We start from the raw sequence: 14,078 nt of genomic DNA on the forward strand, positions 1-14,078 counted from the left end.
CCAATGTATGAGACTGCCTAAACTGACTCAAAACACAGATACCGACCTAAGCCAACACAATGCATTTTCAGGGCAGCTCAGAGCCATGTGCCTCTATGACAGCTTTCAATGGCTGGTAGGCATGAAAAACAAAGCAAAGCAAACCCTGAAAAGCTGAGAGATGAGACTGCTGGAAAAGATTTAAAACACTTGATCCAAATTGGTATCCCCAGTTGTTCAGCAGGAGTCTCCATTGAGTTCAGTAAAGTGCGTTGACCCCAAAAGTTAAGAACTTTGAAGCAAGTTCAGTTTCTCTCAAAGAAAAGGCTATCTAATGAGCTTCACTACGAAAGAGAAGAGCAGGAAAGTTAAACTTGAAATGGAAAGTTCCCATAAGTGGTGAGCTTTCATGACAGCAGGTCATTTTATGGAGGAAATAAGGGTTTGTTTGTTTTTTGCAAAATTGGACACATTTTTATACAATCAAAATGAAGCTCAACCCTTCCCTCCACCCTAAAAGGGGCAGGTTCCTGGTTGGAGACAGAAGCCCCCCATCTTGCGGCTGGCTTCACTTGGGCAAAGTCTTGTGCCTACATTGAGTCGTGGCATATTTCAGGGGGGCTCATGCTGGCATTTGCCAGTGGTACTGTTCAAAATAGGGGCTACAGGTTACACAGGCCTAAAGATGCCCCTGAGGGAAGAAAGTGAAGGTGAATGGGAAGGACAGTTGAGCAAGTCTAAAGCAATGGTTGCTGTTAGGGTGCCTGTGGTCTTCCTATTGCAATGTGACATCGTAACTTGCTCTGCACTGGGTTTCTTTTGATGCCCAGGGCTTAGCTCCATGGATCCATCTCAAATGTTTCTTTGCTCACAACCCTCTGTGCTTGGCTGGATTTACCTTGACACATTTCAGACTAGCACCCGAGAGACTGTCTGCTCAGGCACTCTCTGGGAAACAGTGCTGCAATTTCTTATTATGTGCAGAGGCTTTTCAAAGTGTTCTCAGGCCCTGGGTGCTTTTAGTGAATGCAGCAAAATGGACATCCTATAGGTGTGCTGATAACAGGCTCCTATGCAGAACCAGGGAGTCGCCATTTATTCACTGCTCTGTATAAAGGTTCGCTTTAGGGCACCTTGCAAGATGCCGTTGGAATTTATGTTGCTGCTTGCTGCACGGCTCCTTTACACAGCCAGTGGCCTAAATGCAAGTGAGAATCAGACCCGGCTATGATTCATCAGAGAGCAGTCTGAATTTTGATGCTGAACGGTTTGCTGTTTGTCCAGTTGACGCTTGCTAGGCATGACTAATGACTCTCATAGCACAGCATTGCCGTGGAAAGAAATATCGATTGTGGGGTATTTAAAAAATAACAGCAGAACCCAGAGGGAAATACTGTGGTTCTTGCTGGGGAAACTGTAATACTGCTTTGCAGTCATAGAGTACCGTCATCATAGTATTTGTCTAACTTTAAGGCTCCTTCTGCAGATCCATGCAATGTATGTCTCTGGTTCAGTTTCTTCACCTGATCCAATTATCTTTCACAGGTTCTGGAAAACAGAGACATACTCTAAGCGCCCATGAAAAATTCACTGAGAAGGATGAAATACACCCCCTGCAAAAGATCTTGCACATCACTTAAGATCCACGTGACACCCAGCATAGCGATGCGCAGGTTTACACTGGCCCTCTACTCAGGCACACGTTGTACCTTAAATTTAATATTATTCTTGATTAGAAAAATCAAAAGGAGAAGATCTCATTCAGGGCAATGCTGAAATCAGTCTCTACTGTGCTGGCTAAGACTGTCTCCCTGTTTTCCTGTGATTTCTCCCTGTCCGTATCCATTTGTGGAGTCTTGTCTCGTACCTAGCTTGCAAGCTTTTAGGGCATCAGCCTTCTTGTTCTGTACTTGTACAGGGCCTGGCACAATGGTGTGCTGCTCCATGTCTGGCGCTTGTGGGCCATAAGAAAAAAACATTAATAAAAGATTTTATTAATGCAGAACTGGAGAACTATATTTTTGGTATAAAGTGCTCTCCCATCCTCAGCAAAATAATAAATAATTTAGGAAAATGAGGGTACCAGTTCATGATGGGTATCTCCAATGTTACTTAAAATATCCCTTCTACAGGGAAAGTTAAAAGTATATTGCTCTTAATTATTTAGTCTAGGTTAAAAACAGACTTAAGTATTTTGCTCAATGAGGGTAGTAGTGGTAACTGAATCAGATTAAAGTAGTACAAATGTTTTATGGGGAAGATGGTGGACAAGATGAGGATTTTTGTATTTATAACAACTGAGAGAAGAAAAATCTCTCTAACCCACTCCCACCTCTGCCACAAGCTATTCAGCAGTTACTATTCATGATGAATTCTGAACAGTCGTGAACTGCAGCACCCAGCTAATAATACAGAAAAGGAAGCAACAGCATTTGCCTTAAATTAGTTGCAGTAACGGAGATGGGAAGAGCGTGAGCGATAAAGCTTTTTCAGTGTTAAGCTACTAAAGGTCTCTGCATTTATCAGGGTGCTGGTATCTTCTGCTTATCCTCACATTTATACCACAGAAGATAGTTATCCTAACATTTGCATTGGGCTGTTGTTTGCTCAGCAACATAGTTAACCTTCTACTAGCATTTCCCTGATAAACTCTTATGGGCCACGGCTGGCCTTCAAGAATTTGCTCTGGTGTTTGTACAAAAATCTTCAGTCCCAGGGACAGCTGGGGAGTCTGGGAGAAACAAACAGTCAAACAAAACTCTTTTGACCATATCTTCCACACCATTCATACCAGGATCCAGTTCAAAATGGTTCTCATTTTGAAAGTTTACCCTGCTGGCTGGTGTGTGCTGCTGTGTGTGCACAACTAGTATAGCCACAACACTGTAAAAACGCAAATATGCTCAACACCCCACTGCTGTCCTTCAGCAGGGCCTCCTGGCATCCTGAGAAATATTAGGACAGGTGCAGCCACTGTGCCCTCTTAAGTGGCTCTTATACATGTAAAGACCTGGCATAATCTGATGCCATCTCCAAGCTAGCTCTGTGCACTGGGGTGGGGTGGGGAATACTTTAAAAAGTGGCTTGTACACCCAGTGCTGGACACAGTCAAAGATGGAAGGTTGGACATGAGGGATATGGGGTGGCAAAGCCTGTATTATATGGGCCCAGGCTATAAGTTCAAACAAGGGTAAGTTAGTTCTGGAACTTTATCAGTGTAGCATCCAAACTTTGGCTGAGGTGAATTCAATGAGTCATTCTCCCAAACCCATCCTTTTTTTTTCTTCTGATCATCCTTTTCCTGCCCGCCACAATGCTCCCTAGATTCAGAAGCTCCGTGCATGACTGGACAAATTAGAATGTGCTGATCCGCCGGGACTGCGATAATGCAAAACAAAGCCGAGGCCTGCTATTTCCAGTTGTGTTTATATAGGGAGCGAGTTATGTACAGGCGCTGCGCAGCACTCCATTGTAATACACAAAGCCTGAGTCCTGGGGCTGGAATCCAAAATGCTGTCAGCCACTAAACTACAGCCCTTTTGATGATTTTGCTTGTTGAGGATAATTAGGATGGCGTGGTACACACACACACACACACACACACACACTGATGTCTCTATTCTTTCCTGCAACCATATGGCATATGCAAGGAATCCAGCATGAAGGTTGGCTAGAATGGGGTGGGGGGATTTTTCAAGCACATCTTAGCAGCTTCAGAGCCTGTTTCATTTTCGCAAGTGACTCAGAAGCCTCACTGAACAAGGGCTTCTAAAGGGTAAATCACTTCTGAAAATGGGCTTTGGGTTTCTAAGCCTTTTAAAGGCAGGTCGAGGCTGCTGCTTTGCTGTGCCCCTTGCTCCTGGCCCACTCCTGACAAAGTGGTAGTGTAGCTGCGTTGGAGGGACCCTCAACACCAGCTCAGACTTCCTCTCAGATCCACTGTCCTGAGTGGTTTTATTTGAGAGCATTGGTTGCTCTGACCCTCTGAGGGACAGGGTGTCCCTTTGGCTCCGAGTTCAGGGTGCTTAGCATCTTTATAGGGCTGGGTGCTGGCATAGAAAAAATGAAAGAAATTTAAGCCAAACTACCTGGCTTCTTTCTAAGGAAGCTACTGCAGCCTTCTTCAGAATGGTTCAAAAAGCTGCTGGTTGCAACAGTTTCTGAAGGGGAATAACCAGCATTGTCTGCAAATTGGGCACCTCTAATGCATCTCAACCTGGGCACCCAAAATCGCTAGTTACTTTGGCTAATCTCAGTCTCTGGGATCAGCAAGGCTGCACCAGCACTAGTGACTTGTCTTTGAAAGCTGACTCAAGGATACTCCAAGTGTAAACTGAGACCTGATATGCGAAGGAAAAGGAAAGAGATAAAGGGGGTATGAGTCTATGGCTCTAAGTCACAGTAATGTTTTGAGTCCATGCAGCATTTTTTTTTGGAAGCTGCTCCCCGTGTGGACAGAACAGGCCCTATACTCCCAAGTCAAATGAACCAAGAGGTAAAAGCACAAGCAAAAGTTTTTTTGCCAGCACTTGGTTCTGATCCCAAATTGGACTAAAGTCCACAGGGGACTTTCTAATTCCTAACTACTCCATGACACTGCAAATGTTGGATAGCTTTGCAGCGTTCAGTTCGGAGACAGGAGTTACAGGTCTGCTTGCTGACTTGCTTCTGAACCAGGAGCTCACCACATAACACTACTTATGGATTTAAAAGCTGACTGCATGTACACACAAAGTAGATCTCCCTCCTCCCACCAAAAAGAAAAAAAAGTGGACATGCAGGCTAAAACTTCCCTTGGGATGTATCATTTTGCACAATCGACACTTGCCCAGCCAATAACTAGCGTCTGGTTTGCCCAGATCAGGAGTGACTGCTCTTTGGTTCCACCTCTCCCAGCTCCCTTCCAACCAGGGGAAGATATATGGTTATTACAAAGCAAATACAAAGATAGTTCAAGCAGAGCCCCAGAGCATGACAGCCCACAGTGCTATTGCTACGATATTACTTTAGGCTGTGATCTTATCACAGCAACAGGCTTGGTCAGTTCTTGGATGAGGCGGTTCTTTTTAGTGCTGACAATGTGCTACGCCTCTTCCCTCCACGGCCCTGAACCAGCAATGAGCAACGGGGCAGTGGATCACTGGTTTCTCATGGCACAGGCATCTGCCAGCACGGAGCTTACTTTGAGACTGGGGCCTAAGGCAGCCCTGAACTCATATCCTAGTATGGTGTTGAGCACAGCTGGGTTACTGATGGCTGCTTGCAAAACCAAGCCTTTCCACTCATTAGAGATGCTGGATTTAACATTCAGGCCAGATTACTATTCAGCTGATTGCATTGATTTGCCTCCCTAACTTCCCCTGCAAATTTCAACTTTCTACAATGTTCTGCACGTCTTGTCCTAAATCGTGGAGTAATGTGTCATTGTTGCTGTTGTCACATTTAACAACGGAAATGGCTGCATTTCAGTGGCAGTTAAAGTGGGATGAAACATGTTAAAGAGAGTGCAGCGAGGTATTATCTTAGTGACACGCAGTACTAAGAATCCTTCCATTTTGACATTTAAAAAACTCCGTAGCGTGTCACCTTCTTGATCTAAAAGAAGGAAGGAGCATTAGGAAGAGCTGCAAACAGCTATTCTGTACTTGGTCATCCTTACATTGTAAATTCAGTACTTTTGTAACAACCTCAAATATTCTGCATTTCTTGTATGCATCCCCACACTGTCTTCAAACTACTGCCTTGACTTCCTGTTCATCTCAAAATCTATTTCAAAATGGCATTTGGTATTTAAATGAACTCTATGAAATTGACCCTGCACATTTGGATAAAAGTTGCAAAGGTGATTAAGTGAGTTAGGAGTCCCATTTTCAGAAGTCACTTCGGCCACATTAAACTTGTTGGCAATCAAACATTGTTAGGCACCTAAATCTGCTTCTTAGGCCCCCGAGTGCCTAAGTCTCATTTGGAAATGTGATTTAAGCTTCTAAATAACTTAGCCCTTTCATAGTTCCTGAGACCTTGTCACTTCTCTCTGCAGATGTCTACAAGGTCACATCACTGACTTGTCTTTCTTGGTATAGGATCCGTCTCCTGCAAGCTACATGAACAATTTCCCTTTAACTCTGCCTGATCAGTCATCCATCTTTCCATTTCTGCTCTAACCATTTTTCAAACCTCTGATTGTTTATTTCCTTTGGTTATGGACTACTTTATTTTGTGACACAATATTTAAATCTCTGATGCATTTCAGTATTCGGCTTTTGTGAAAGGCACTAAAAGAAAGCTGTCGTTTTATGGCCCGTTTATCAGAATTACTACTTCTTACCCATTCTGATTTCCTACGAACTTCCCCACCCCCTCTGATAATAGTAAATGTATCCAGAGACAGGGCTCCTTTGGACCTCTTTTCTCAGATAAGAAAGGTAGCCTTGTGGCCAAGTTACTGGACTGAGACTCAGCAGGCTGGGGATCAACTTCCAGCCCCAGAACTAGTACAGGTCTTTTTAATCCCTCTGGGCCTCAGTTCCCTGTGTGTAAAAAGGGGGGCAATAACAGAAGAAACATGGAAGTATTTAAATCATTACAGCAGAGGACTGCCTTTGAGTATATGTAGATTTCAGGCCTTTAGGTACTAGAATAATAGAAAGAAAAGAAAAGAAAAGAAAAGAAGCTTTTAATCTCACAGCAGAATTTGTAGTGAAGTCAGTGAAAATTCCATATGTGGAATGACAGTGAGATACAGCCTGAAATCTAGGTTTGCTGAAGCCTTTCTTCAGTGTTTCTTCCCTACAGCTGCTAATTCAGTTGCAGTATCTGTGCTCCACTGCACACTACAGACTTTTTGGAGCTATTCCAGCACAGATGTACGCAATTGTTCAGAGGCCCCAATGCTGAACCTAGGAATTGCAGTATGTGAACTAGACCAGCTAATTTCTCAAGCTATTACTGAAACCACAATGCAGAATCTCATCTATTTAAAAAAAAAAAATTTATATATATATATATATATATAGTGAGTGCAAAAAGGCTTGTGCCTCCCAACTTAAATAAACACGCTGAAGGATGAAAAATAAACATTACCCCGATCTGCTTTTCTTTCAGTGAGTAATTTGTAAGGGTTCCCTTATTCAATGAAGTTTGCCTCCTGTACTTCCTACAAAGCGAAGAGATCAGGAGTCTCTCTGGAAAAACCTTGCTACTTAATTTGTTCACTGAATAATCTGTTGGGCTGCAGCCCGCTTTTGAGTATTCAATATTTGCACTGGCAGTGGTTTTGATAAGATATGCATATTTCTGACTATTTGTATTCTTATCGTGGTGCCCAGAGACTCCATTCAAAACCAAGACCCATCTCTGTTAGGTACTGTAGAAACATCCTATCGCTGAAAAGTCATTTGCTTTAGCACAATAACAAACTCAAAATATGCTTTCTTCTGATACAGCCTTAAAAATGACCATGTCCAGCAATAATCATTGTCGATAACATTTAATAGGGACAGAAGTCATCCCTGTACAAAAAGTCACCACAATGCATCGTATAAGTCCTCCTTAAGGCCCGAAAGGCTTTCATGAGAATGAAGTGATACTCGGGTCTTTGCTGGTTCTCTATACAGGAATGACTTTTCAGCCCAGAATATCTGCAGTTGTCTAGCAGTCTATGGGTATGGACAAAGGGAAAACAAATTAATTTACAAACCGAGGATTATTTACATCCCCTTTTTCTTCCCTTTACTTCTTTTGTTTTGTTTTGCAGTACAGTCCCTTCCACTTAAAACACCCACGGCAAATGTGGGCACTCATTCATATCACACAAATTGCACTAGCCATTTGCTTTCCCAGGAAATTTCAGCAACAAAGGTATCCGTATGCCTATTAAACAGGCCGGCTATTTCATTCTGACTTAGTAGTGAAACTGGTGAGAACAACCAAGTCCAGCCAAGAAACTGAAGATCTTTTTAGCTCCAATGCTAAGGCCAGCCCTCCTCTTCCTGTCCAGGTCACGCAGTGGGCGGTATAAAGCCTTTAACTCTGTGATCCCACTATAAGCAGCGGGGACTGTATTCTCCCAGTACTAGCGCAACTCTACAGGGACAGGAGGGCTTCACAGCCTTTCTGTCCTGGAACAGAGCATGTTGTTGCTATGTCTGTTACTAGGCAAACACGTTTTTTAGCAGATGAGAAAACATGTTTGAAACGGGAGAGGGGATTTCACCATTTGTTGAGTCACCGCACCGTGAGGATGATTGTGAAGCAATAAATTCCCATAATCTAAACCCTACTGGCCGTCCTAGCCACTGAGAACCAAACAAAGCAAATAGCTTTGTTTCTGCTGTGATAGGGGGCACAACGTGGTATTGCTTTGTTGGCTCACTCCTCCGTAGCCCCTGCTCAGCGACTCAGTGCTGAGCTAAATCCTTGTGATCTCTGGCACTGGGTGGGGAAGCGCAGAGCTGAACCATAGGGATAAGCGTGTCTTGGATCTATTGTGACCTGTGTGACCACCGCAAAGGTAACAACTGCTTGCTGCAGTGCTCGTCCCACCTGTGATGAAGACCCACAGTGGTAGAGAAGAAGTCTGCAGTATCGTTCTTGCTCAGGCAACATTAGTTCATGATTTTAGGGCTAGGGTTTCCAAGAATATATGCCTTCTGCTAACAGTTAGGTCTGTCCACAGGCACAGCATTACAAGGGTGAGGCTGAGTGCCAAATTGAGTAAAGAGTGGATTAAACAAACCCCAAACCAAGAGCTGTCATAACTACACGCTGTAGCAATACTGGCCTACTGACACGGGGCTGTGCCGACCTCACATCTCCAGGTTGTGAGGGAGGGACACGTTACTTTGATGCTAGGTGCGAGATGTACATTTGGTAACACGCTTCCCCATCCTGATGAACAATCCTCACATGTCCCCACTTTCCTCTTAGCGGATCGCACGTGAAAGAACAGAAAACTTTTAATTTAGGCAGCTTGCTTATATTTTGTATTGCACTCCAAATGAGACCAATTTCACTTTTGTTTTAAGGGCCTTCACCGGCTGGCTTTCTCCAGCAGCACGACGGTGTCACAGGGTGCCAGCTGTGAGCCCGCACACAAAGTGACATTTTTACATGTGCACTTTCACAGAAGGAAGAAAAGAAATGCAAAGGTTCTAGTTCACATTAGATTTGTACCCTTCCATGTTTCCTCCCTTCACAGAGGGCTTTACTTCTTGAAACTTGAAAACCAAATTGCAAACGTGTGAGTCGGGACTACCAGATCATCAACGATAACGGCCTGCTAAACACAAGCCATTTTGTTTCACCAGCTGACCTCTGTATTAAACCTCTATCCTGCGTTACACTAAAAAAAAAAAAAAAAAAAAACCAAAAAATGAAATATCCGTCACTCACATACCTAGTGCTCATTTTTTGTAAGTGCTCTTGCCCCTTAAGAGTCACATGGCTATAGCGCTACACAGGCATGCATACTATGCACAGATTTCTAAATTACACATGCATGCATAATAGTTAGTTAAATGATCCCCTGTGGTTTCAGTGGTCTGTAATTACATTGCGTCTCCCCTTATATTTACTCTCAGGAAAACTATCAACAGTTATTAAAGGGAGTATCATACAGGGAGAAGAGGCACTGGCAATAAGATTATATCTTTGGGTACCCCTTACACAAGAGGCGGATGACAACAAGACAAGAGAAGACATTTTGGAGCTAATAGAGTCATGATGTAAGAACCTTTGGTGTAGAGAAAGATGAGCAATGAAGTTCAAGCGCTAGGACCGAACTCAGGAAAACTAGAGGCCAGTATCTGCCACTGCCCCAGACCTCAGGTGTCTTTGGACATATATGCTTGCTCTCCCTGCATCTCAGCGCCTTATCTGCAAGTGGGGATAAAGCCACTTCCTTAGTTTACAACCTAAATAAGCACGACAGGCAATGTTGGGCAGGGGTATCTCATCCCGTCTGAATGTATAGCACGTGCGCCAGTGTGTCTTCACTTTTGGCTGGGGTCTTTAAAAGCTGCTGTAGTGCAAATAAATGGGAATGACATGGTATCCCACAAAAGCATGTTACAGAAATGGTCCCAAAACACTTGCACTTGGAACAAACTCCCTGCTATGTTCTGAGCAATTACTGATGAATACATTTGCTGGTTGGTAGTAACAATTGCCAAGCCCCGCTCTGTCATAACGTTTTTTAAAATATAGCTGAATTGAATTGCATCTGTCCCTGGAAGAGAGGGACACAACACAAGAACAGCATATTGCACATGAAATGGGACAGGAAGAGAAGACTTTGGCCAAACCCGCTACTGCAAAAAACTTCTTCCTGCACACAAGGCTTAAATAGACCAGATTGGCCTTTTGATTTTGAAAAAAGCCCAGAGCCTTGTTCTTCTTCCCGTTCCACTGTATTTGCATCACTTAAGCTTCACTGAGTTCGTTACTCATTTCAGATTTATACCAGCACCAAAGAAAAGGGCCAGATCCCCAATCCTGTATGCCCACACAGAGTAAACTGGCTGGATCTAAGAAGAGTAAAGGATGGACTTACCAATGTCATGATTTGAACCAGTGAGTCTGCACATCTGAAACTCAAAACTTCTGTGACACCCCTTCTAGACAGAAAATTCCTGGGTCAACATGCAGCCATTAATCTAACTTGCCTATATTTGACTGCTAAATGATGATACTCTGGACTTGTAGGGAACCTTTCAGCTTTTATTATTTCACCAGGTAAGCTAAGCAATAGTTCCTCCCACAATAAGTGTATGAACCAAACCCAACACGTATCACATAAATTAGAATAAGCCTCATTTTACATATGGGGAAACTAGGAAGTTAGAGAGGGGGACAGACTTGCCCAAGGTCACGCAGCAATTAGTTTGCAACGCTGAGGGAAATGAATCCTGAATCCCTATTTGGTAATCCAAGCACTGGGTCCCATTACTGCCGTTACCGACTCCAACCGCTGGGCCACTCAGTCAGCCCATTGAGCCATTACTCTTAAATGCAAACTGGGAAGGAAGGAATTGTAAAGAGCCTATTGAAGAATTAACATTATCTGTGTTGAAAAGTCCAACTATAACCACCCCGCTGGAAGGTGCGAGGTGAAAGAAGTCTGGAGGAATTTCACTGGCTGCCACGACGTTACACCGGATTCTGGCACCTAGCGGTTACTGATTCCTTGTAGTCTAGCAGCAGACAGAAATCTTGCATCTCATTCCCTGTAGCTCAGTAGATTTTTAACTAGGAGTTACACAGCGACTATAAACAGCTATTTGTATTTCAGGTATGATAAAATAGGGGAAGAGTTGAGTTCTCTCTTGTTCAAGAGACCAATTCTGCAGCTGCTCCATCTGCAGAATTTCTGTCCTTCAGTGGGATTTGGAAGCATGCAGTGGGATTTTGCCATTGGACCTGGAAACTGCTGTGATAGCGCACACAGTAGATCCCAGCTGATAGTCAGGCATGCTAAACCAGCTCTGGTTTCTGGGAGACTGCGTGGCCCCTAACACTGTACTACAAAGCTCAGCCGTTTGCTTGCAATGATCTAAGGAGACGTTGCTCTGGCACACCCTTTTGGGCAAGTCAAATGAAAGACCCTTCGTTCTAGTGGCCCCTTGCATTCCTTACCATATCCCTACGTGACACAGGCTTGTTCACTATTCACCAGGGGCCCGGTATGTCTTTTGCAGAGCTGAAAGGTCCTCCGTAGTCCCCTCTCCGGCCCTCATAAGCAAGCCAGCAACGAGGCCCACCAGTGCAAGATGGGATGCTGCCTTTTGCAGTGTGGTCAACTGTCTAGACACAGGTCTGACATCCCAACCGCCCATTTTGCAGAGGCGACTGAAACAGATGACCGCCACTTTCACTGACCCGCTTTGGCTGCACTTGGGCAGGTGATTTACGGGAGGGAGGCTACAGAGCCTCCCAACACTCCTCTGAGCCACCCAGCTCTCTCTTCAAGGGTTTGCAGACTCATGATTTCCATGGCTGAGTTCATAAAAATAGAAAACGAGGCTGGAAGGGAGCTAGTGAGGTCACCTGCCCATCTTCCCACCCAAGGGAATGTATTGCAGAGGAATTGGGATTCAGGGTGCCTGGAAAAAGAAAAGAACTGGAGGGAGATATTGGGGTGCAGACCCAGGTGACGATTTCCCTAAGAGGGTCGGGCTTTCTGGTCTTGTCTAAAATTCAGAGAATGTAGGCTGGAAGGGGCCAGAATTAGCAAGGACCTGAGCACCTGCATCCCTTAAGTGGCTTTGAAAATCTTAGTGTCTTCCCTTCACACTCGCATAGCAAAATCGGTACCTGGCTTAAAAGACTTCTTCTGGGAAACAGCAACCTGTTGGGATCCCTCCCTCCCCCTGCCATGAGCCTCTCATTTCTGGGCCTGGGGACTGTTCCATGGTATATCGATGACATCACCTCTTAGCAGTAGGCTTTTACGTGTATTTTGCCCCTTATTTACATTTTGCTGGCCGCACATTTGCAATATTTTCAGGGACTGCCATGCCATGCCAAGCGCTACATGCTACGCTGCAAGTAGAAAGCTTAATTGATTACCTTTCCTTTTTAAAAAGATACATTTCAAGTTTGAGCTAGGTTTGCTTTGGTGTGTATTTTGTACAGCGACTGGCCTTTACGTGGGGGGGGGGGGGGCGGTATTTATGTTACCTGCACCAACCCTATTTTTCACGTGCAACTTCTCCTACCTTGTAACAGTTCAGCGATTTTATAGATTTCACAGATTTCTAGGGGCAGAAGGGGCCTCGGCAGATCATCGAGTCCGACCTCCTGCCCTGGGCAGGAAAGAGCCCCGGAGTCAGGTGTCTCCAGGCTTTGGTTTCATTTATCTACTACAGCTAGAGAGCCAGCGAGAATCCCGTGTAACAAAGTTTCTCATCTGAAGGCTAAATACAAATCCCAAAGGGCGGTCAAACCTGACACGGCTGCCGCGCAGGTAAAGGCTGGATGAGCCCAGCAGAAACAGTGCTTATTCCCCCCAGCTAGCCTGAGTAATACGCCAGCGCCTTTTCCATCCACCACCCCGGCATTCATTCACAGCGCTCCCCCAGCGCGTCGGATCGCCAGCAGCGCCGTCTTCCCGGGGCCCCCCACCCCGGCACAGCGAGGGAGGGGGCAAGCTGGGCGCCGACGCCCGGCGCTGGTCCTTGCGGGGAGGGCGCAGGTGAGCGGCGCAGGGGAGCGCAGCAGGGCCCGGCCGCGGCGCGGATGCGCTGTGACCCTCCGGCCGCCGCGCGCGGCGCGTCTTACATAAACGCGGAGCCGGCCGCAGGCAGCCGCCGGTTCGAGGCCGGCGCCGGGCAGGTGGCAGCGCGGCCCCGGGCCGCCTCTCCCCGGGCGCGGCCGCCGCTGCCGGCAGCGCGGCTCGCCCCCCCGCCCGGCCCAGCACTGCGGCGGAGGCCCGGGGCCCCTCACCTGCCCGTCGCCCGGGAGGGGGGACAGGGGGCAGGCCGGTCCCGACTTACGCCCTGGCTTTGGGGAAGCCCATGGAGAGGAGGATGTCCAGGGACGAGCCGTGCTTGATGGTGCCGGCCCGGTGCTGCCGGTTCCTCCGGGGGATGACTTTGCTGTACAGCTCCTCCTTGGCAGCCATGGCGTGCGGCGGGGGGCTCCCGGGCTGGGCCATCACTCGGCCATCGCCCGGCGGGCGCAGCGCGGGGCGGCTCCCGAGCCCCCGCCCGGGCCCGGCTCTCAGCGCATCGGCGCGGGGCCGGCGGCGCCCCCCGCCCCCCGGCCACGCGCCCCGGGCTCCGCGCCGGGCGCTTTCTGAATGGAGCCGCCAGGCGAATGGAGCCCATGTGGGCCGGGGCGGGTGCCGCCGCTTCCCTCAGCGCGGGCCCGCCCCTCTCTTAAAGCGGCAGCGGCGCGCACACCGCCCCGCCGGCGTCTGCCCGCGGGAGGGGGGGGGGGGCACGGTTGTGTCTTCAGACCGCCGCGGCCGCAACCAAAACCCGCGTCGTCAGGGGTGCGTGTCACCCGGGTGCACGCGCGAGCAGGGGGAGCCCCGCCACGGGTGGGCCGGGTCCCGGGAGCATCCCTGCAGGCTCGGCGCGAAGCCTCAGCACAGGACG

General features: G+C 47.0%; 1 protein-coding gene across 1 annotated transcript in view; it reads right to left on the reverse strand.

Annotated features, from left to right (window-relative positions):
- Positions 1-13,797, reverse strand: part of UBASH3B (ubiquitin associated and SH3 domain containing B) — a 91,588-nt gene extending 77,791 nt beyond the window's left edge. Inside the window, exon 1 of the mRNA XM_090027058.1 lies at positions 13,473-13,797. Within this exon, the coding sequence (XP_089883184.1) occupies positions 13,473-13,633 (161 nt within the window). The 5' untranslated portion in view covers positions 13,634-13,797. The remainder of the gene's footprint in view (positions 1-13,472) is intronic.
- Between the last annotated feature and the right edge of the window lie 281 nt (positions 13,798-14,078).

Source organism: Crocodylus siamensis, chromosome 14 (genome assembly GCF_052110815.1).
Source record: "Crocodylus siamensis isolate JL-2025a chromosome 14, ASM5211081v1, whole genome shotgun sequence".
In the NCBI taxonomy this organism is placed as follows: domain Eukaryota; kingdom Metazoa; phylum Chordata; order Crocodylia; family Crocodylidae; genus Crocodylus; species Crocodylus siamensis.